General features: G+C 34.2%; 2 protein-coding genes across 2 annotated transcripts; both read left to right on the forward strand.

Moving 5' to 3' along the window:
* Positions 1-13,624: 13,624 nt before the first annotated feature.
* LOC113506142 (peptidyl-prolyl cis-trans isomerase FKBP14) lies at positions 13,625-17,451 on the forward strand (the record flags this gene model as incomplete). Its single annotated transcript, XM_026888995.1, has 3 exons — positions 13,625-13,742; positions 14,319-14,572; positions 16,475-17,451. Coding segments are annotated over 3 exons (555 nt in total), but the record flags the coding sequence as incomplete, so codon positions are not given.
* A 1,007-nt stretch (positions 17,452-18,458) lies between these two features.
* Positions 18,459-24,494, forward strand: LOC113506141 (heparanase-like). Its single transcript, XM_026888994.1, has one exon. It carries the CDS (start codon positions 18,619-18,621, stop codon positions 20,155-20,157), a length of 1,539 nt encoding a protein of 512 aa, XP_026744795.1. The 5' UTR covers positions 18,459-18,618; the 3' UTR covers positions 20,158-24,494.
* The last annotated feature ends 1,003 nt before the right edge of the window (positions 24,495-25,497 follow it).

The raw sequence follows: 25,497 nt of genomic DNA on the forward strand, positions 1-25,497 counted from the left end.
CAAATACCATTAGTATCAGTATCAACATAATTAAAAACTACATATAAAAATGCGTTTCCATTAATTGCGTATTAATTAAAAATGGAAACTTCATAATATTATTTAATTAGCTTTATTTTGTAATATTGCCTTCCCTATTAATTTTCTAAGAACCTTGAATCATATATATAATAATTATTAGACATTTAAATGCACGCGTAATTCAACGTTACGAGAAATGCTAATTGCAAGTGGGCTCCACCTCACCACAGGATTCTATGTTTTGCGATGTAAATGTTGGAATTGTGTGTGATCGTAATCGCCTTATCTCATTAGTTCATATAATTCTGTGAATTCATCATCTGCCTGCATACTGCATAGTGGCAATGGGCTCGGAAATACGCCAAACGTAAGCTGTACGCAGCATTGCCAAAGGCTCAAAAGGGTTTCCACGCAAATTCTATAGGAAAACGACAGTCTATAGTGAAATCATAGTTAATTTACTAAGTCTGCACGTCTGTATGGTTTCATTATCTGTGCAACGGCTTAATACAATATCTACCTAAAGTGAACCCCAACAACCCTTTGTTTTTTAAGACCGCTACCACATGTTTTGAAAGCGTTATAAAATATTACTGAAGTAAAAGGCTGTTAATGTTACGAAGTTAGAAGTGCCAAACTTTGTGGCAGTTGTAAATAATTTTAGGAAATGAAAGTACGAGTATCAAGACTATTTTCATCGCTCACTTGGTACACGGGAAAAGTGCACGTTTGAATTATTGAAGGTGGCTTGCCTAGCCCTGCTTTATCATCGATTAGAAAAAACAGTTTCGACTTTTTCTTTCTTACTTACAATGTACAACGCTCATTGTGCATGGCAGCTGCAATTATGAAATGCATAACTCCTTTTTATTGCCGGACTTATTACTTTTCACAATTAATTATTACTAATGAAACAGAAAGGAAAATGGCTGCAGGGAATCAGCTGATTTTGACAAGTTAATAAAGTTGCTCATTAGTTATCTTGTCTAGAGTCTTAATTAATTAGGAAATGGAAGAGTTTGGATCAGATTAATTATTTGAATTCAGATTTTAATGTCTTGTACAGAGCCAATGCGGAAAACTATATTCTGTATCCAATGCTTATTCAAATAGGATAAAACGAGACGTCAAATCCATCTTGCGATATCGATAGCTTAGCGGGACCTTACTTGGGCCCTAGGGACCTCCCACCCCAGCGAACAAGGCAACAACTTGTTTAAAAATTCAAAGTATTAGAATGACCTAATAGCTAGAGTGGGAATCAACCAAGATACCTACAACACACAGTTTTTCCGGGAATTTAAACCATTTTGATAAAGATGCACGTTTGGAACACAATCATAACTTTGAAACATAAACTACGAATTACAGTATGACGGGATATAACCACTACTGCCTGGGTTAACTCGGCCTCAATGTAGAAACAAAAGAGAATCTATTATAGTAAAACTTTAAGTACTTATATGGCAGCGCATGGTCTTATAGTTTGCTACTAGTGTAGATACTAAATATACTAATATATCAGTCAGCCATATTTAAAACTGGATTGACTTTTCAAGATACTGGACTTCTTGTTACCTGATTTTCACACTAGGCACTTGAATCTATGATAACTATGATACTCTCAAGCTAATAGTGAAGCAACCAAGGTTGAACCTAAAAAAATGATTGTGTAAAAAATAATTCAACCAAAATCATATTTTCGAAGCAGATAAAGTTATGAACTATGAATGTTGTACGGTTTCAATCGCATTGTAAAAAAAGTTTCGACACGGGTAACTTCATTCCAACATTTGTTAGGTGTAACATTTTTATCTGTGGAATCGCGGAAGACTTTCGTACAATGTAGTTTTCACTTTACATGACCTATTGTGCCTGGCCGCTCTCACAATATCTTATACTTCTAACATTTATTGTTAAGACACATACACCATTGTCATACAATCTCTGTCTTTAATCGCTAGTACTGGCAATTAAGTCGGGGCTGTCATTAGAAAGTTTTGACGTTTATAAGTACTGGAAAAGCGCGTTCAGAACTATTAACAGATCAAGATTGAATTACGAGTACGTATTAAAACGCAACACTATAATTTAGCAACGCGTTTGTGTATGCGATATGCAAGGAATTAATTACAACGATAAAAATTACAATAATTGCATTAAAAGTAGAGTTTCATGTGCTATACTGATATTAAACCTGAGAAGTTTGTTTGAACTCAATCTCAGGAACCACTTTACCCATTTATTGAGGAAGGCTACATGATATAAGATCATGCTATAATTAAGAGGAGCAGAGCAGTAATGAAATATGTTACAAAATATCTAAACCGATTTTTTAAATTCTATCATACATCTTTAAAAACACGTACGAAGTCGCTCGTCACAGCTAGCCCCAAAATAATACAACATTTAGAAAAAGAAAATAAGTTTCAATTAAATCAGTGTAAAAGTAATAAAAGTTACTAACACCGCGGTTAAGTAGGTACCTACTACTAGTCGTGCAACCATAGAAACTTGATATTAGAGGGGCGTCAGGTCATTCTTCAATGTTACGATACAACTATTCACCAATATATCATATTACTTAATACCTACTATAATTAAAATAAACAATTTCTGATGTGTAATCATCGTTTGTAATAACTCCAAGGTACGCTTGCGTAAGGCTGTTTTTTATTACTTAAAATGCTGACGTCACAACATGAAGTATTTCTCGTTTCTTTCCCGGTTCGAGTGTCGAGAAATGGCCGTATAAAGTGCTCTCAGTTTACGTGATGCGTGTGCAAACAGACAAACTAAAGAATTTCACTTTTGCGTACACGATATCTCACAAGCTACAGCTTAAATAACCTTTTTTTGACATTTAATGAGTATTTCGTTCAAATGGGTACGGGAAGAAAAACTTAGTGATCTTATTTTTTTTTCTAGAACCAATATTCATCATCTGTGTAAATTTCAACCGTGTAGAGATCACGGTTTACCAGGCGAAGGCTCATTAATAAAGTTTGCAGTTTCTTCCTTTTTCAAACTACGGCTACAGAACCGTAAACACACACCGTATTTACAAAAACAAACCTCATATTTCTCATGGTTAAAGTAAAACTTGCATAAATATTATCTGTTTGTGTTTCGCTCATTGGCATTCACAAGTATACCTCAAAGGATATTATTGACTAATTAAAGGATTCTATCATTCGAATAAATATATTATATGAAGCAGCGCCGCCCCAGAAACGTCGCTGAAAATATTCCGTATTTATAGAGATGCAACGTACACGAGGATTTACTCGATATTCACCAACCCCTATGAGACTCGCATTCATATTGACTGATACTGTTAATAATTCGAAGTATTAATTCCATTTCGAATTCGCCGAATGCAGATGAATCCTCCCAATCTTTGCATGCATTACTCTTTTACTAATTTAAAATTTTTAATCCTTCAGGTTTTTGCCTTGTTTCTTTATGCTTTCATTTGCGTGTAAAATTATTCTCTTTTAGGAAAACCATGAGCTTACATTTATCGCATTTTACTTAGATTTCTGATATTATCTAGTTTACCCGTCAAAAACATTAGTGGCAATCTCAATAATAATTATATGTAGGTACATTCCGTACACTGGAATTGATCTTAATATCAAATCTATTGGTGATTATATGTGTAATACCAGCCTTTGATATTGAACCATCAAATACCTCAGTAGGAGTAATTAAGGGGCAAGTTCGATGATAATAATGATCAAATGCTCATCTCTGTACACTGCGCTGGGTTCAATCCATTGCACCGCATATGAGTTCAACCATGCGTAAAAAGTTTAATAACAGCACCTGTATCTACATGAATTGGACGGTTATTTGCTCTGCCTATTTCTATCAAAATTAATAATAGATATTTCGAATTCCATTGGTTGAAATACTTGGCCCAAAATATGCATCAAGCTTCACAATGCCGGGGCATAATTGTAATTAATATTTTGAGGTAAAGTTTGGTATGTGATGAAACGTCGACTTTAATTATGTCCGTTTAATTACAAAATCATTTTGTTAATGAGGGAGGTAGGAGGTGCTGTGTTCTTTGTTTGTATGATTAAACATGTTTAATGAATAAAATATTTTCATGCAAATAATTTTCACATGTAGCCTCTTATCTTTATAATTGGATATATTTTCCTAGGGATCAGTATATAACTATAGTCCTTAATTAATGAGTATAATAATGAAAATAGCTTAAACAATCAATCTGTTTTCAGAATTAATATTTTTTTCCGTCGTAAATTTGCTCTGAGATAGACCAATAATTACATTTCAAAAGAAAATGATCGACAAAATCTATAATGCGAAACTTATTTCAGACTGAATAACTTTACATAAAGCTGAACATTAAACTAATTGCCATAATTCGTCGTGTTACTGTAAAAGTGCGGTTGAGACTCAAATACGAGCTCCAATTATATTGAGTATTCCTCTTTTCATTTCCATGCAAGCGTAATATCGGTGGGTAATATTTCCTCATTATAGCAAGTTGATAACTTACCTATATATTTTTATCATCAGTCAGCAATAACAGATAGATCATCTACGTTATTGTTTGTATACCTTAGTAATTAATACTAGCATGACTACTAAATAGATAAATGACTGTTAAAGTACATTTCAGTTCCAAAATTAATCCTATTCCACTTTATTGCCTCAACCTATTTAGGGTTACACTATCGCTTAATGCAACGGCACCCAATTCGTCGAAATCGGCTTACCTGTTCGTAACTTAGCGATACCATCATTATGAATAGTCATTACAGGAATTTAAGCTGCATACTCCTGTAAAGTTCAGTTCAATCTAAATGTAGGTACCTTCATTAGAAACTTCGCTTTGGATATAATAAAATTGATTCGAGAATGTGGATAGTCTTTTGTTTTGTTTAACTTTCGAAGTGCTTCATAGCGTCTGCCAGTATGATAGTTACTTACCCGTGATGAAAAGTAACCAATACTCTTTCCATCTGGAACTTATCCATTCCATATCGGATCAGACGGCGTCGCGACGCCGAATGAAATATAATTTTACTGTGAGTTCTAGTTTAATCTTTTGACGTTCGACGGCTGCCGCCTTATTAGGGAATTTATGATTACATATATCGAAAAGATGCATTATTTGAACCGGTATGAAATGAAACTTGACAACGTTACAGAATAAGTGTGCACCTGTTTCTAGGATGTTTTATGTAATGTTATGTGAAACCTATAATGCTTTCACAAATCATTGTGTCGGCTAAAAAGTAACGTGGGAATGTGTTTATAACTGCAGTTAGCGTTTCTACTAATTAGATGGGATGCGACCACTGCCGGCAAACGTTCAGATATTAGCAAACTTCCGCGTTTACTAGCTGAATCTATTTAACCCAAACTTCGTTTTACGCTTAGCTAAATTTAGTCGTTTCCCGTGTTTTCATTCGATCTTTCAAGGAAGCCAGTAAAAATATAGGTACTAAGTTAGATTTTATTCCAAAGTCTAGTATAGTACCTACGTCTAGTGTATTGGTAGTACCAAGTATTTCAACTAACATTTTCCTTGGCTTCATTTGGACGAGACCTCGGGTTCTCCGTAAAACCCGTGTTATTCGTACACCACTTTTATATACTTTTGAAGTAGTGCAATATAAAATGCATGAAAAAGTGAACGTTTTTGAAAATATGCGGGCTTCGCTAGCTAGACAGTTCATATTTGCTGTCAATCGCAACGTGACTATTGAATTGTTCAAATTCCCTGTAAAGGTAAAACGTGAAACGGTTCTGTTCTAAACCAGATCGCTCAGGATTTTAAAAGCATTTAGCTATATGAAACAACAAAAATCTCGATCGAACTAAAATGCAATAAGAGCCGGTAGCTAATAACGACGCTACAATAAAACCTATTTTCGAAATACTCCTTATTCGAAAACTGAAAAAAGAAATAGTATTTCTATCTGGAGTTCCGCTAAATATAATTGAAACAATCTGAATCGTTTGTAATAGGATGCATTCGACGACATCGGCCGTACTAACAACATGCTCCTGTACTCGTCTCGAGTTCTATTAGACATCTCATCATCTCATCTCAGTGTGACTGCCTTGTTCTTGACTGTTGTTCTCATATTGTAGTAATTGGATGCACAGCGAATGGTCTCTCATTTTGTTTACTGAATATATGGAGACTAACGTAACATCTGTCTTTATGTGATGAGAAAGTTTTTAAGAAAATTAGCTTTGAAGATTTATTTTACTTTTGATATGGAATATTTATTTGGAGTCAGTGTTATTCTTAACAGTAAAACTTGAGATTTTAATAATCTTCTGTTCTTATAGACTGCTATAATTGATGCAAACATGGCGATTGACAACCAAATATAGCCAATTAGACATGGATCAGTAAAATTATCTATATCAAGAACATTTGGATTAATCAACTAGGACTAAATAAACATGTTGTTTGTTCAAAACAATGCTTAGTTATGGTTGTGTCAGCGATGTTTTGACCACGGGCTTTGACCGCATGTCATTGCTTAGTATCCATTTTATAAAAACTTTTCCACTGCATGTCTAAAACAGACGACTTCGCAACTATCACCCGTAGAATCGTTACAAAACTAGAAAAAACAAATGACTGCCTAATTTGGTAGAACTTATGTATTGTCCAATTTATAGCATTTAACCTTTTTAATTGTTCGAGAAAGTGGAGACGGTGGGATGCATGAAGTGGTATTTTTATGTGTGTGTTATGAATGTAAAGAGTCATCAAGCTGTAATCACGTAACATCAGGATGTGTCTAGTGAAAGTGTGCAAGCGGACAGGTTGCCACTCGAGAACGTGCGAGCATTTGTATTTCCTCACTCCGCTTCCTTTGTGGGAACTTTGAACTAAGCGGGATTGGATTAATAGACTATTAATACCACCATAACGGGTTCGTACCGAAGACGTAATGTTGCATACTTGGAGTGTTGGCAAAGCAAGAAAGCCGCACCTAAATGTATTAGTTATTTATGTTTTAATTTCAAACAAAATCGATATCGATAATTCGCTCGTCGTCACACTACCCAATAAAACTGTCAGGCACTCGTTGTAAACGCAGTCGGAGTTTTGTTCTAAAAGTGCATCCATTGTAAGTGACCCAGTTCCCGTTTATCAAATTCACGTCGTTCATTAGACGTCAGATATCTCGTGACGTTTGCTGATTGTATTCCGCGCGGGCGTGAGTCAATCTTCATCACTATCGAGGCATTTAAATATAACTCTCTTTTTTCAAACTTTATTACTGCGAAACTTTTTTGAAAAAAAAACTATATTTTCCACTGCTTGTTCATTTTGTAAGTACAGACATTCCGGTCCGGTACCAGGATTGCATTTTTCATCGAAAATGTTGTATTATATCATAGTTCGAAGTTCTTTTACTCCAATCCGATGAATTCCAGTAAACCCCAGTATCTGAAATTAAAAATAATATCAGAAATATTATTTCGGAATTCCATTCAAAATCCCAGTTGCAGCGCCGACATATTGTGAATCAATTATGAAAATTTTCAACAAATTCCTGTGCTTAAACAATTTTATTTGAATTTCTTGAATACCAGTCGAAAAATTAAACTTTATAAGTAGCCTAAGTACTTCGATCTGGTTACTTATTGCATTCTCCTGGATCTCAATATCAGCGGACGGCATTCGGTATCAGATAGATTGCAAATATTTCTAACCGTGCCACGGAATGGTGCATAGGTTCCGGGAAACAGAATTTACTCATAAGATTATATGACATTCTTAACTTGAATATTTGAACAGATTTTTACAAAGAAATATTCTTTCTGTTCTGTTCTGAAGTTTAAGTGATTTCCGGCAGAGTGGTAGTAAACGTCTAAAAATATTATGACATGGTGTACAGGTATTATTATTTTAAGCAGCTTACAATATAATACGCATTTTATCTTAACCACTAACGATGCCATATTACGATCCAAATTAAATCAACTTGTATTATCAAGATAATAAATAGAAGCATGCATATAACTTTATAACATACTCTTCCTGCGGCGGGATTAAGTTTCCAAGCATAATGGATATTGCTGCATCTAAAGAATTATTATCCACAGACAGGTTTCCTATTAATGCTTCATATTATAAGCTTAATGAAAACATTGGATAACTGAAAGGTAGAACAACCGTACAATTGTTAAGAAAAAAGGTTTGTTTACAAAAAATCTACGTTAGAACTAAAAGTAAAGAGGAATCCAACAAAAAGGAACTAGTTGAGAACTTTTGCGCTGAAGACTGTTCCCCGTTTAATTAATATTTCCTCAGAAATATTAAAATGCCCTTCGAAATATGATTTTTACGTTAGCGCAGGTATTTTTCACACACATTCATTATAATAGGTTTTTACGATTGTAAATTGACATCAAGCCTTGACTCGGCTGGGAAGATATACCTACTTACAAGTATGTACAGAAACACAATCTTTTGATCAAAAATGTTTAATAACATTGAGGAGACGAATGTCGGTTCCGCGTTGTGAACCAAAACATGTAACAGCTAGTTTTATACATCGCGCGATAGACACTGCCAATAACATTAACTTGAATGTTAATTACTTGCGAAAATGCAGAAAATCTAAAATATTTTTCCTCTGCGCTCCTAAGAACGGCAAAGCGAGGACTTTCAAACATCTCAAGAGTTGAGTTGATTAAAACGTTTTGCTTTGCACACTTTATTTATTTACTCCTTGTCCATTTTATAACATTTATAGTCGTTACATTTTAGTCCTTACAGTATAGGAAAGGAAAGCGATGAATTTAAACTATAGCTAATGTACACCACACGCTAAGAGGATGCATACATAAGGCTTACTCCTAAATTGGTTCTTAGTGAACCGTTACTTGAACTGCCGTCATAATGTGCGCGCCGAAACTAAGTGGAATACGGCTCGAGTTGGATTATAAATTCTGTTCTTACTAAGCGAATAGCTGAGGTGCGGAGAGTACCGTTATATTCAAATATATTGGTTCCATTAAATTTACTTTTATCAATAAGAAAACTACACACGTCGGTCTGAGGCACGGCGTCATAAAGTTTTAATGAAGTACGCAGCATTTGCAGAAATATTTTCACTATGAAAAAGCGAAGGAATATTCACAAATGATATTAGAAAGTTTGTTGAGAAACAAGAAATATTGCTCTTTCGTGGATATGAATATTTACGAAATATATTTTCCGGAAAGTCATTCGTGAAATAGTATTAAATTATCACTTGAAGACGAAAGAGGGTCAAGCGGCTTCGCTAAATGAAGAGTTAGTCACGAAGTATCTGTCTATGCACGTACACACGTATTTAGAAGGCGAAACTACATCTCAATGCTAAGTGATAGGAATATTTTACTAACTTTCTTCAAGTATTGGAATAAATAGCGAAATATAGTGAGATAGATGAACGAAGACACTCGTACACACGTATCCTCGAATATCGAAATTTAACAAATACGAAACCAACTTTCTAGGATTTTAGTTGCAGAAATTGACGATGGAATATTTACAGCTAATCGACTAATGAGGCGATTAAGTTTTTCACTTTAATGAAAGCGTATTTATATAAACTGCATATTCGGGGTATAAGCAAACATAAGCTAGATAATATAACGAGGAGATTAACTCCAACAGCCTGTTTATGATTTCAAAATAAAGGCACGGCTTTAATAAGCTCAACGGAAAATAAACTTAATAAAAATCTCGGCGTGCAATTAACTTCAGAGATGCTCTTTTATTTTTTTTCCTAGTCGTTCCATTTATCATCTACTTATTTTTTTTAATATATAGAATAAATTGCACTGTTTCCATTGTATGTAATTTAACAATAAACAAATGAATGGCCAATTTTACAGCTATTTATTACCTACTTGAAGCAGCGTGGAACATGCAATTTCAAGAGTGCCATTAAATTTTATTGGATATTAATTCGTCATGAAATGTTGGAAATTAATGAAATATGCGATTGTTATGAAATATGTTTAAAAGAGAGACGTGAGTTCGCGTTAATTTCGCTATGAATTTGGTAGGACAATGGTCTGTGGTCATGTTCAATGCTCTTTGACATCCTCTGTTCGAAAATCATTGACGAATTCAAAAATACAAATTGCATTTTATAGTTACAAATATTTACCAAAAACCCATGCTTTAATCTAATTAAATAGTATCGCAAATACTCCTAGTAGCTATTATTAATTTTCCCGTATATTTTCCACATAATTTGGTAAAGCATTGATAGTGTTGCGCATGATTACAGCCTTAATTAATAGCAGGCTTTGTGTTTGCTACGGCACGCGTGCAATACGTCTGGTCGGTGCCGACAGTAACGCAATCTATTTGTACGTTATCTTATATCATTCCACTTTCATTGCAACCCTACAAAGTGCTATTTCGGTTTATTTGATGTATGTATGGATTTATTCGTCAATAGTTTCAAAACGTTTACTACGTAGAAGACCTGTGAAAGTTAATTGTTGCGATTCTTTTTGACATTTAAATTAAAATATCAAGTTATTTACACTAGATAATAGATTGTTGTTTTTTATTTTATTAAAAATTGAGAAGTTACTTATACTTAGTTGTAGTGTGGTCTATCTTCGTGGATTTCAAACAAAAGCTGAATTAAGAGTTTTAAGTCACCATCTGTTTGTATCCGAAATGGAGCAATCTTAATAAACGTCATGAAACGAAGTTGTTAAAAGAACACTCCACTAAATAATATGTTTAACGATGTCTGCGATAGTTTTATGATCTACTAGCTCTGCTTGTGTACCGTGATAAACCGTTATGGGTACACCAAACTGTAGTTGCGGAACAAAGGCCTATGTAATAGTGTTATTCTACCGGTCGATTTATCTGATACCCCGGTCACATTGGCCAAATATATGGACAATTCGCCTCGGCAACGTTAAATATAATACGTTGCGCGTACCTAGACTTTGTAGTCTTGTGTGGCTGAACTGACATTACCTGTGCGCGTTTAAAAACCAATCCGTGTTCCTCTTTTATCACATAGTTTTCGAAAACATGACGTTCCATTTTTTGAATCATTTTAAAATGTCTATTTTTCTTGTACTACTTTAATATCCCGTGTTTTTTTATAAAATGCTTGTTATGATATGCTCATTACAATTCCACAAACTTTTGTGAGACGGAATCATCATTATTTGTTAACATTTTACTCTACTTAGTTATTTATCATTTTTCTTTTACTTCCAAGTAGTCCTCGAATTAATGTTTAGGAATTAGTATAGTAGAATATACGTACAGTTATATCTAAATACGTATACCTTGTAGGCATAGCGTACTGTATCAATTTAATTAGGCGACCTGTGTACTGCTCTGGGCTCATAAGGAACGAGCATCGCTTCTCCTCCGATCTACGGATCAAGATAGATTACCTTTGATAACGTATTATTACTTAAGTGCAAATAGCGATGCACTAAGCTAATTAGATCATTATTATCAAACGTAGATATAGTAGCAGTTAAGCCAGTTAGATGATTAATTAATTATATAACCTAAAAAGCAACTTTAAAAAGTTACAATATGTTCTGAGGACTTTTTTTCAGCCGTTACTGTTCCACTGCAGGGCAAAGGCCTCCCTTAGATTTTTCCAAGAACTTACCTACCTAAAATGTTTAACAATCAATTTACCTGTATTTGTTACAAATGTCCCAAATTCATTTCATCCATAATAAATATTCACAATACGAATATGAATCTCTGTTGCATTTGAGAAGTACAAGTAAGTAGGTACTTCATACATTACATACGAGCAGATATGGCCCAGGTAGTCTAAGTACGTTAGAATGCTGCATGGCTAGCATGGTAGCAACACAAACGCGACTTCCGAAGTACCAAGGATAAAGCTAGAGCGTTGCACAGCTAATTCAAACGGTACTATTAGGATTTGCACCGATGGTATTCCGCAGAATATCTGCCTAAACACGACTGTTAAGCCAGTGGGCACTTAGCAGTTACCTCTGCACGATCGCCAACTATTTGAGTTAACCATATTTACATAGAATTTGAAGCTAGTTTCCAAGGTAATGTATTAAGTTATAGCAACGTTCCAAGACGATGTTTAGGTAAGACTTGCTGGAGAATATTTACAGTTGTATCTACGGATTCTGACTAAATGCGAAATGTCAAGTAAAATAGTCTGAATATTATCTATTTGTTTAAATACTTGTCATATTTATTTGTTAACCTGGCCCAGTCTTAATTAACATGTTTCAGTCAATGAATAATACCGAAAACTAAACGCAGACACTTTTGGACTATAGGAAATTCGAAAGGGGTCCTTTGAGGTTCAGACGCACAACGCCATCTACCACGCTTAGCTGAATTAAACTGAGATAAGATGTTCGCTCTGTAAAATATTTTCTTATATCTTCAAATACGTAATAAGTTAACATCAAAAACATATTAAAACCGAGAAAAAAAAACCTGTTTGGAAATATTTTATTTAATCGATTTTTGTAGACTTTCATAATGCTGTTCAATTTTAGACGACGGGAGTTAAAGAAAAACAACTTATACACTTTTCTTAGTAGGTCTGAAAGCTTTAAAATACTCTTCCAAGTAATCTTGAAACATGTTTCCTTTTCAAATTTGTCTTAGAACAAATAACAAGGTAGATAGGTCGTAAAAAAAGTTACAGTCGTAATAAGAATGCTACAAAATTGCCGATGTTGTTTAAATGTTTAAAGAACTAAACAGCCCCTTAGTCACACGCCATATCGATCGTTTTGCAGTGTCAATAGTCAGGTCATACATAAATTTGTGTTTGTTTACTGCTGTTGAAGTTCGTATTTTTAGATGCACTGTTGAGTTATTAAGGGTTTACCTAACACGGTGTAAGAAAGCCTAAAAGTTGGGAAGGACGGAAAGGTTACACTTTAACCTACTTCTAAAATAGTTTGATACTAGTTCAAATAACGTTACGAACTATCCTTAGTTAAAATTTGTAACTGTACTAAGCACAATAACAAGTAAGATAATAATAAAAAAACTTAATACTTTAGAATATCAAGGAACGAATTCGAAAGGAAGGAAACCTATTTTCTATCTGTATTTTTTTCCAACATATTTCAAACTTTAGTTCATATAAATAACACCGGATGAACTGGATGTCAACTTCCGTCACTTAGGCGCAGGAAATTAAATAATTCAGTTGGAGGCATCTATTTTTAACCTTACTGTGTTTTCTTTGTTGCACATAGTCTGTGGAAATAATGCTGTGAATTGTGCGCTGTTGCACGCTTCCACATCTGCAATAATAAGTTGTTTTAACAACAAAAACATACAACCCACTTTGAATAAAAAACTACTGGGTCCAACTTAATAATTTTTTATGAGATCAAAAGACGAATATTTTACGTTAAATTAAAAAAAAAAATTCATGCACTCCAAACTTCTGAGGTAGCAGATAATTAAAAAAAGTTCAGTCAAGTTGAAAACCTCCTTTTTAGTCGATATAAAAGGTGGTCGTAAGACATCGGTTTCATGTACTTAGTAGCATCTATGATCTTTTTGGTGTTATAAATATTTTGTTGCTTATATCATACATTTGTTTGTTGCAGCTATGACCGCGATCAGCCCTTCACTTTCCAAATCGGTGTTGGCCAGGTGATCAAGGGATGGGATCAGGGTCTGCTCGACATGTGTGTTGGTGAGTAAACACTATTATTATATTCTTATTCTTCGCGAAAATTCGGGAACCAATGCTTTAGTCGTTTACAAAGTGGCTGCAGATACCGTTTTAAAGATTACTGCGCATTATAATTAGGTAAACTTATAAGTAAACTTATTAAGAGATAAAATACAAAAAAATATATCTTATATTATCTTAATAAACAAAATTCTGCCAACTGAACTTGAAACATAAAACCTATGTAGCAAGCTATATTTACGATAGCTTCATAAATAATAGAGTCATAGTAATTCAAACGGTAAATCTCGCAATCTCGATTAATAAACCATCAATAAACATCACATTTTGGAATGATGCATACCATTTGCTTTAAATAGATCCATTATATATATTGCGAACATTGCGAATAATTTCAATATCAATAAAGTCACATTTTATCCAAAATCGTTACTGTATACTTAAAGCCGTTTTGAAATAAGTTATCACCGAATGTTCACTTGAAAATAAAAAAATGGTAAAGCGAATTATTGAAATAAAACTATTTTGTGAATTTATGAGTAATTAGGAGTTAATTGAATTGTCGTTTTATTTCAGGCGAAAAGCGTAAGCTGACGATTCCCTCATCCCTGGGCTACGGCGAGCGCGGAGCCGGCAACGTGATCCCTCCCCACGCCACTCTCCACTTTGACGTGGAACTGATCAACATCGGCGACTCTCCCCCGACCACCAACGTCTTCAAAGAAATCGACGCTGACAAGGACAACATGCTGTCCCGCGAAGAAGTGAGTATAGAGTTAGCGTTCCAAGCAATGGATAAGGATGGAGACAGGGAACTGTCCCGAGAGGAGGTCAGTGCCGTTGGCTTTAGGTAAAGGATACTTGGAGGAGGCCTTAACACTTTCCCGTTAACTTATCGTTGTCCGCGAAACTACGGTGTGTCCAGTCCACGTAAGCTAAATAACTTCACGTTTTACAATTACCATCTCATTCATCAGCACTCCCATATTTTTTCAAAAGACTTCAAGGATCTACAAATGTGTTTTCTCGGACTTAAATAAATTACTCTTTAAATAAAATTCATTGATATATCAATGAATCCATGGAATGATAAGTTACCGGGATGCATAGTATATAACGGCTGCCAGCCTTGTAACATTAGCAAATTATCTAACTTTAGTCTGTTTAATGTAATAACTATAATTGTATATAGCTTGCATTTATTATTTGTGAGAAAAACATCCCCGGATACAAAAACCCCAATTACCTATTAAAACAAATGAACTATTTCAATATTTGGTTTAGTCAGTTTTTAAACAGAAAAACTTTGAAAGAATAATGCTTAATATACACACAAGATTTAAAAGAGTGCCATATTCATTAAATTTCTTTTAACAGATTAAAATGTCAATATAAACATTCCTCAGCGAGAAACCAAAAAAACAACAGTTTTCTTCTCCGCAACAATAATAGCATGACAGCTAGTGCATGTTTCTGTCACCTATATCTAGATAATATTGATGTTTTGCATGCGTAAAGTTATACTGTTATACTACAGAGCTATTGCATGTGCATGAATTTATAATATTCGACCACTCCCCCTTATCTGCCAACGTGACGTCATTTCACGTTTCAACCATATCAGATTTAAGACTTTCACATAGGCTCATATAGGTAGCTGGTTATACTGAGTATCATTCCGCTAACTGGCTTTATGGTAAGTCAGTTACTTTGTGGAAACGAAACTCCGAACATAGTGTCTCTTTCAAAACAATTTTTCAGAACTCATAGATCACCCCATTCTTGGATCACATCTTTATGATCCAATAATACTTGAGAGATAGGTAAAGATTTCTATTATAAACGAAATAGATGCCTGATAATAAAATTTACACCAATGTATGTCGTCTGACAGACCTTAATGCAGGTGCTTGCATTTTTATACGCTCCATAAAAGAGGACCACAGAAAATATAAAAGAATTCACCAGGCTTTAGTATTTCATTCCTCGGGAACATTCGTCCTGTCTTTTCTGGCGTATTGGTGATCACACTACCATTTCGGTCTTTATAGACAATACTCTTCTACTCTTCACTTCCATGCATACATGGCCAAACTGCTTCAGAGTTGTATTCCATATCATAAATATCTGCAGTACCAAAGCCAATTAAATTAGGACTAGCACGACCTTTAATGAGCAAGATTTTTATTTTTTTGTCCCTCGGCTAGTGGTCAGTTGTTCCGTTTAATCTAAGAAACTTTTTAAAATTTACACCATATCTGAGCACCTCTCCGAATATAACTTATATGTACATTCGTAGAGTTTTGTTTAATAAAGTAATACCTGCTGTACCTAGTCTACAAGCTAATGCACTCTTTAAATCACTGATCGCCTTGAAAGTTGATAGTTTTGTAAATAACATTAGCCTTTGACTTAATCCTTCCCGTATCTGAACAGATAAACACGTACTGCACGGGGAAATGTTATTTGAACTTAAACATGTAAACAACTTTGCTTTCATGTCGATTTTCCAGTTAAATACTTTTAGTATACCCACCCGACCCTACCACCCATTAGCTATCTGAACTTACTTTTGTATTTAAACACAATTTAAAGAAAGGACTTTGCACTTAACGTATTATGATATTTTCAAATACGTTGACTTCTAATACATCCAGCTAATAATTAACTTAAATCCCTTGTGTCTGATCAGTTTATTTTGGATGTTTTTAAAACGATGTCTTCTTCTACAGGTCAGCGAATACCTTAAGAAGCAGATGGTACCGTCCGACGGCGCCGAGATGAGCGAGGACGTTAAGCAGATGCTGGAGAGCCACGACAAGCTCGTCGAGGAGATCTTCCAACACGAGGACAAGGACAGGAACGGCTTCATCAGCCACGAGGAGTTCTCCGGACCCAAACACGACGAGCTCTAAATATTTAAGCTAGAACACTCGCTCCCGAATAATACCCATTACATTTTCGCACAGGCCTCGGGAGCCGAGTCCTAAGACTTACGTGCAACTATTTAAAATTAACTTATACACAACCAAATTAATGTAATTTCACAATTAATAGACCCGCATTGTAATGAAGTCGATCTAATATCTTTTAGATTTAGTAAGAGTATGTGAGAGTCATTTTAATAGAGTTTGTTGAGTCTTTTGTACTTAGTTTATTTACTTATGTTGTTGGTGTAATGGAGTTTTGTTATTTAGGATATTATTAGTATAATATATATATTTTAATTTTATGATATCTCAGCATAATATTTTATATCTCTACCTTCTCTTATTGCACGTAATAAGTCAACATATTATAATATTATGATGTAGTGAAAATACCAGTATAATCTCAATTTTAATGTTCTACAAACACAGTGCGATCGAATGTCAGATTACTACATTTTAGTGGTTAAATGCTATACTACAGAGATCACAGGTTTCTGTAAATTATAAGATTGATTTTATCATTTCAATTAAATTCCATAATCCATAGCTACATCTTTTATATTTATGTTGACTATCAGAACTGATTCACTTGGAAACTTATCTTGGATTACTGGTTGTATTTTTTTTTATACCTATCTGTTAGATCTTCAATTGATTTTATTTCAATTATGTACTTTTAATTATGTGTAAATAACTGTAGGTACGTCATATAAGACAACGAATACCTGTTCGACATTCATTCCGCTGTGGTTTTAATAAAACGTATTTATACCATTAAAGGAGTCGTTTTATTTCTTTTCCTGTGATCGTATTAAATCTGATCATTGATTTATCACTATTTTCATGGCACGAATAGTGTAGGTAAAAGCTTAAATTAAAAGCGTCGGCGTTTGTTATTTACCCGTCTACCCACTTTTTATTGTTAAATGAAATTATGTTTACATGTAATGTAATTTAAGAAAGTCAACACTCTAGATCCTCTATCTCGAAACAATGTAGTATTCCCAAGTATTGCGTGGAACTCAGTAGATATCTGATAAACTGCGGGGTTCAGCAAATGACAATATATCAAAAGCTTTTAGAAAGCAATATAATATCTGCAAAATCAGGTGTGCTGAATAGTGGTGCAAGCATCTCTTCTATACTTCCATCTCGTCAACGTGTCCAAAATCTGAAAAATTGGTCGGTCCCAAAACTTCAATTTGAACGTGACGTTTAGAAGGGAAAAAGTGAAAGACATTGCCATTATTTTTCAAAGAAACAGCATGGTTCACTACTGGAGCCCAGTATACATCAACCATCAATTTCTGAAAGGCTGACGTATAGACAGGCGTGAAAGGCGGTCGAAGTTTGGACACACACAAATCGTGTTTGGTTGAGATTGAGTACAATGTAGGTAGATAGAGGTGTGAGGAGCGAAATAGTTTTTTCGCCAACAAAAAACTCGTTATAGACAAGTAGGTCGATTATTTATTATACTTAATTTTATAGTACAAAGAAAATAAAAAAGGCAAAAGGATAGTGTAACTAAATAAATGTGTTGTCAAAAATCACGAAATATTGTTTGATAAGAAACATACTTTAAAGATTGATTGAATTGATTTAAGTTTCTCTTATACTAAATCGATACATATTTCCAAAATAAAATTTAATGATACTTCTGAGTAAACTTTCAGTCGATTTTTTCAAGGCTTGGTAAAATGGTGAAATTTGGCATGTTATTTTCTAACGAAGTGACATCTGTCAAGAGAGTCACTTGTCAAAACAAAGCAAAGCGTCCTGACAGACGTCAATCGCAGCTTGTCTCAGTGAGCTGGGAGTTGGTGAGGGGTGAATGTGTGCGGTGTGTTCAGTAAAGCTGAAACAGTTGGACCCTGTCCATTCAGCAAACCGTGTGAGTGACTCTGAAATTTTCATGTCGATAATGTTTATGTGATATTGCCAAAATGCTGTCAAACAAAAGTCTGGTGGCTGCCTGTGCCATAGCATTCTGCTGCAACGTGGCTTTAATGGTATTATTTGTGAAATACAATTCTGGAGAAAGATGCTACATAACTATTGACGAGCATCAAGCCGTCACAAATGTAATACCAGACGACTTTCTCAGTGTTGGCATTGATACGTCGGAAATCGAGCACTATAGGAAAATAGATTTTTCCAAGCCAAGACTGCGACAACTTGCTGCAGCGTTGGCGCCGGCGCGACTCCGCCTAGGCGGCACTATGTCTGAGAGATTGATTTTCAGCGAAAACGAAATTGTGGCGTCCTGCGATCATTGCCCTAAAGAACCACACGCCAAGTCTGTCTGCCCAGCTGTCGAAAAACTTTGCAAACACAACTTACCATTCTTTATTATGACTGGTAATGAATGGACAAAAATTAATGAATTTTGCAGAGCTACTAAAGTCAAATTGTTATTTACTTTTAATGTTTTACTGCGAGTTAATCACACTTGGAATGAACAAAATGCTAAAGACCTTTTGGAGTATAGTAAAAACAAGCACTTTGATGTAGATTGGCAGTTGGGTAATGAACCAAACTCGTTTCAGCATGTTTTTAATATAAGTCTGACCCCAGAAATGTTAGCTCATGATTTTCAAAAACTTCGTAAAGTTTTGAACCATTCTGGGTACAAGCATTCCCTTTTAGTAGGTCCAGACACTACCAGACCGCAGCCAAAGCGTCCTTATTGTCTAGAGTATATGAGGGAATTTTTAGGTAATGGATCAAAGCATGTGAATGCAATTTCTTGGCACCAATACTATTTGAATAGTAGAACTGCAACACTTGAAGACTTCTGGAACCCTGACACATTTGATTTATTGAAGGAGCAAATAGAAACTATGAGAAACCACACCAAGAAGTACAGACACACCCCTATGTGGTTAACTGAGACCAGCAGCTCATATGGTGGGGGAGCTCCGGGACTATCAAACTCCTTTGCTGGAAGCCCGCTTTGGCTAGATAAGTTAGGGCTCTGTGCTAAGTACAACATCACAACTGTGGTAAGGCAGAGTTTGATTGGTGGCAATTATAGTTTAATTGATAATAAATTAGAGCCACTACCAGATTGGTGGCTGAGTGTCCTGTATAAAAAGCTGGTAGGCAATAAAGTATTGCATGTTGACTGTAAATGTTCTAGATTGCAGAGAATGTATGCACACTGTGCTAATAGAAAATACACCAATGATACTTCAGCCATTACTATTTATGCTGTCAATTTAGAGATGACCAAAGCTCGATTCTTATTAAATGGCACTGCATTGCATGGAGACAATTTAATCATTGATGAATACATATTGAGTGCGCCATCTAATAATAGGAGAACAAAGACCTTGTTGTTGAATGGTTGGCCCCTGTATTATGAGTCCTCCTTACCAGATCTTGAACCAGTGCATCTCAAATATGGCAATCACATATCTATGCCTCCATATTCTATGGCTTTTTGGGTAATAAAAAATACATCTATTAAAGCTTGCAAATAAAATCATTCACATTCTTCTCCTTTCAGTTGACCAAACATAACATCGATCTTTGTACTTAACATTCCAGTAAGATGAACATGTTTATGAGAACAGATCTGTATTATTTATAAACTGTAGATATAAGATTCAAGTAACAAATAATCATTGTTAAACAGGATCAGTGCAGTGAAATATTTATTGCAAAAACATGTAAAAAATTACTTCTTCCACATTATTCAAATTTAGTAGAACAAATTGGAAGAATCTAATAAGTTTTAAGTACTTCTGTAATGTTCAGTTCAATTGCAAAGACAACAGTGATCTTTAAAACAAAAATAACAGTGTAATGAGTAAATCTTTTGTGACATTTATTAGCTTGCCTTGAGAAACATAGCCAACCTGTTTACTTGTTTAAATATTTCAATTTCCATTTTGCATCGTCTTTGCAATAATTATCTTTAAGTGTTGACAATACCCAGCCTTGTCCATCAGTCAAGGCAAATTGTTCTTCATTTGACATTGAACTACTGTCACCATTTGATAAGGCTCCTCTGTTGTTCAATCCCTAGCTATAGCTAAATAGCTTATTATACATGATTGTGAATGTTATGTCCAGATTCCAGCGTTATTATCAATTTACTAGGCAATTTGCTTTTGTCTTGTGACTTAGTATGTAGGACTCATAAGATCTCTTTATATTATGATTAAGATTGTGACATCGTACAACTGTTATCTATTTTTTATATTTGTGTTATTTATGCTGTGTGTAATTTCTTTAATAGTTTACATTGTCATGTTATGATTATCTCCAATATAAATAATCTCAGTGCCATCAAGTGCTTTACTTAATCTGGTTCACAGGTGCTTTAAATTTTGTTTTACATTCGACATTTTGAACTATGTATACAAATGTATTTGCTTCCTTAAGCAATTTTAACGACTATAAAACTTTTTGAAAATATATAAACTGCTTTGCATAATTCTAGGAATTATAAAGAATGTTCTGACATTAATGTAAAATATGTTACAATGTTATTAAACAGTTAAAATGTATATTGAATACAATGTGAATGAATGTTGGTTATGTAGGTATTGTATCAAAATATTTTATAATAATTGTACATCTTGTATTGTATTAAATAACATTAAAATCACAATTATTTTAAGCAGTTGCACAAAATAATAAGTAACTTAAAAGTGTTTTGAATAATTTGAATTGTGCATTACTAACTTATACAATGTAGATGGTTCAAAATACTGAATATTGTTAATTGTACAATTTCTGTATTGTCTCCACCAACTAAACCTGGCTATTTTATTGTATGTCAACTGTACCAGTAATTTAATGTTATTAAACATTAGAAATAAGTATAAGCTTACACTTTTAAGTAATTTGATCAAACTTTTAATTATGTATTTTATTACAAGATGATTTTATTTAGTTTACAATTACATATATTTATAATAATACAATGAAACAGCTGCTTTATAGCCGTGCTTTGTAATGTCTACATGATATAAATATTGACCATATTTAGTATCAAGTAAAATCGAATTCTTTGAAAATATAATTACAATATTGTTGTGAACTTGCGGTGCCTAAGTGTAAGACTGATTAGAATTACAATAGTATTTATTTTCCAAATGTGCCTAATTGTTATTGAATTCGATTTCAAGAGCAGTAATAGCAAATATATTATCACCTACCAGACATAACGTAATAAACGCGCATATACATATGCCAAAATATTGTTAACATTTTTGTACGGAAAGCTTAATCAAAACTAATTTGAATGAATGAATGTCTTCAGTTTAAGTGTCATTTATATGTATCAATAGTTTTACTAAAATGTTTCTTGGTTTCACTTTTTTTTCTTATATCCTTTACACAATTATTTACAAACTTTCCAAATTATATTTAAGTTTATCATTGAGCATTACAAATAAGTTGAGTTTAAGTTTAGGAATTTACTTATAATTTATCAAAAAATAATACGATTTTTCTAAGATGTTGATACTATGTATAAACGTTAGTTTCTACGCATACTGCCAACTTTTGGTATTATTAAAAAAAATCGTGCCTTGTAATAATCAAGGATTTTTTGAACTATGTTTTATGGCTACATGATTTTAAATAAGTACATAACTCGTCATCGCGTGGCGTATTAAGATGTGGCCACGTAATGCTTAAGATTAAGATTGTAATGTTTGAAGCTGGCTGTCGCGAAACGCCTCCTTTAGATAACTACGTACTAATTTTAAAACTGTACCAATTTCACTTGTTAACAATCTCGATGGCTCCTTTCATCACCAATTAAATTAATATAGGTACTTACCTCGCTTATTTGAATGGAATATTAGATTTGGTAATCCTAATTGTTCTGATGTTAAAATCAACATAAGTACTTAGGAACCGGCACCTTTGTTCAGGTAAAGTAAATGAGAAAGGTGGCCTAGATAGTGCTTAAGTATTTTATGATAAAATATTTTAATTACGCACAAACGCATAGATTATCTTAAGGCAAATATATCTAGGCTAAATCTATATCTAGACCCATGAACGAGTTGCTTACTATGGAGGCGAATGGAGTGAACAGCCAAATTATGTTTGTTCGTAGTATTCAAGGAATGAATAACAGACATTTTATCAATTTCAGATTCGTTTTTATGAATATACATTAGATTTTCAAATATGTACTGCGAAGTTACTGTCAGAATGTTTATTTCCTTGAATTTCGCTCGGAGAGAAACTCCAGGCCCCAGGCCGTAGAGAGATAAAGCCGTAAAATAGTGTCAAACCTCCAAATGATTCTACAGATGGATTAACTCTTCTCAGATATAGGTTACGTAAATATTCTTGCCTTTCAAACTTCATCAAGTACTTTTCTGAAATATTGAGTTTCTTAACGGTTTTCGTCGGTTCAAACCTTACGATATGCAAGCGGAAAGATGCATTAAAAGAAAACTAGAAACAAATTCGCTATCTTCACACCATCCAGTAGGTACCTATACTATGAGAGCGAGTAGGTACTTGACGTTTTCTGACGTATGTCAGTGAAAGTACGGAGACCCAGTCTGTGTGGGCCCATGGCCACCCTCTTACAGGCAAAACAGAAGAGACACCATAGTATTTCCTTTGACTGTCTCTTCCGTCCTGTCCTTACGTCAAGTTATCTAGCACTTGCTCGCAAACTATAAATAATTTGGCTAGTCCAGAATGTACTTATTGAAGACCATGCATTAGTGTCAAGGGCCATGTTTTAATTGCACATGTGTAAAAATTGCTTTGTGATAAACGTCATTTCTTTTGATTGGTGTCAATTGATAATGGGCGGTTGACGTTCCGCGATTATTGATAAGTCTTGAGTCAATCACGTAAGTGCTTAGAAACTTACTTAAGCACCTGTAGTTAACTAAAATCAATTATCTGATTCGCTACTGAGTAATAAAAACAATATCTTTCCCTTAATAAAAAAAAAACAATTTACCAAAGAAAAAGTGGATTCAGGTAGAAAAAAATCTTACCGACTACTAAATGAGTTAGAACGTAACACCCTTGTACGATACCACTAGGTACCTACACACATAAAGCAGAGTTTCAGTTTCAGAGTTTCTTCTCCAGAGGCATTTTCCATGAAACGAGGTATCTGAAAACAGTGAATTCTATGAACAAAGTTTCATTTCTATGAACAGAGATTTCAGTCAACAGTGCGTCCTATGGACCGATATATCTGCGGACAATATTTCCTATCAACAAAGTTTTCGGCGAAACGTGCTGTCTAATAGCAATTTCTATCAACTTTGCTTTATGTCTGTAGTGGTATCGTACAAGCGTGTTTCTATCTTACCGATACAATAACCGCATTGTTGAATTTCTAAACTCGTTTCGGAAACGGATGAGCCACATCAAAATTTGTTAATTACATGTCAAACCGTATGACAGGCGCTGTGATGTCGTTAATTCTTTGATGATCCTATTTAAGTTGTTACTCACAACTTGTGTAAGTAATAGATTCGACAGCAACTTAAATTGGTCTCCTTTTGCAGATACCATGGATGAGACTACCAATACGTAAAATGTATATTTAAATATATCCTATTGTTTTAAGTGTCGTGAGTAAAATAAATTGATAGCTGTTTGCTAAACTGGTTTTGTCGACGTGAGAAGCTAGCTCGCTTTTTTGGCGTCTTGTAGACCAAACTAACTTTTTGGACAATACCTAACTATACCTTACCTATGCATACTACTTTACTTCCTATAAGTTTAATGAATAATATACATACTGTTTATGCAATCGCTTATTTTCTACGTACAAATTTATATTGTAGAACAGTTAATAAAGTCTATGTTAAAACAATTGTTTGTTTTTTCACAAGATTGACCATTGATTGCTGCTTTTAACCTTATTGCGGCAAAAATAGAGTTTTTATACTCCCGCATAACTTAATTTGTGTCACGAGGGTTTTCACAAACAGTCTCATGCACAAAGACACCCAGACTCACAGACTCAAAACAAGCATTCGTGGATCACATAAATGCTTGTACAACGCGGGGATCGAACCCGCGACGTATCGGGCTCAGTGGGTTTGGCGTGGTGGTCTTAACTATTCGGCTGTCCGTGCAGTCAAACTCCATTTGTTTGGCTACTTGAAGAAAACTAAAAAATATTTTTAAACGATGCTTTTTCAGAAATACTTAAAGTTAACCATTGGGTATGTTTCGTATGCTCGAATTTTATTGAAGATAAGCAAGATTTCACGAACATCGGTCAAGCCATTTCGGAGGAGTTCAATTACGCAGACCGTGACATGGGAATGTTGTAATGGTTTAAGATTTGTTGTCAATAATAATACAAGATACTTAGTTGATAACAAATAATTTCCTGAGCTAAATTATGCTAGAAAAATCCTTTCTATAAAATCCTGTGTCTACTTATGTGGTGTGCAATAAAGAATATTCTACCTATCTATCTAGAACATCTGGGACTGGCTTTATAATTGAACCACACACACAAACTTATATTTAAAATCTGCATACATATCTAGTAATTCAAAGTGCATGCATACACATAGCTAACGGAACTCCAGTAGCGGCAAGAAAAGATTGGCCTCGGCATTCAATCAACGGTCTTGATAGATATAAAGTGACTGTACTATACCTATTCACTAGCTAGAGTAAAGCGGTAGTTCCTGATTACAATAACTTTATAATCATAATAAAAAAGATTTTAGATTTTGTTACGGTTACTGTTTTAAAATAATGTAACCTTAGGTAAGTACCTACACAGATTAACCGTTATACTATTCGGCGTTGAAAGTATGTGTTCAGAAATATACGTTCATTTTATATTATTAATCAGA

Source organism: Trichoplusia ni (genome assembly GCF_003590095.1).
Source record: "Trichoplusia ni isolate ovarian cell line Hi5 chromosome 1 unlocalized genomic scaffold, tn1 tig00002104_group0, whole genome shotgun sequence".
NCBI lineage: Eukaryota > Metazoa > Arthropoda > Insecta > Lepidoptera > Noctuidae > Trichoplusia > Trichoplusia ni.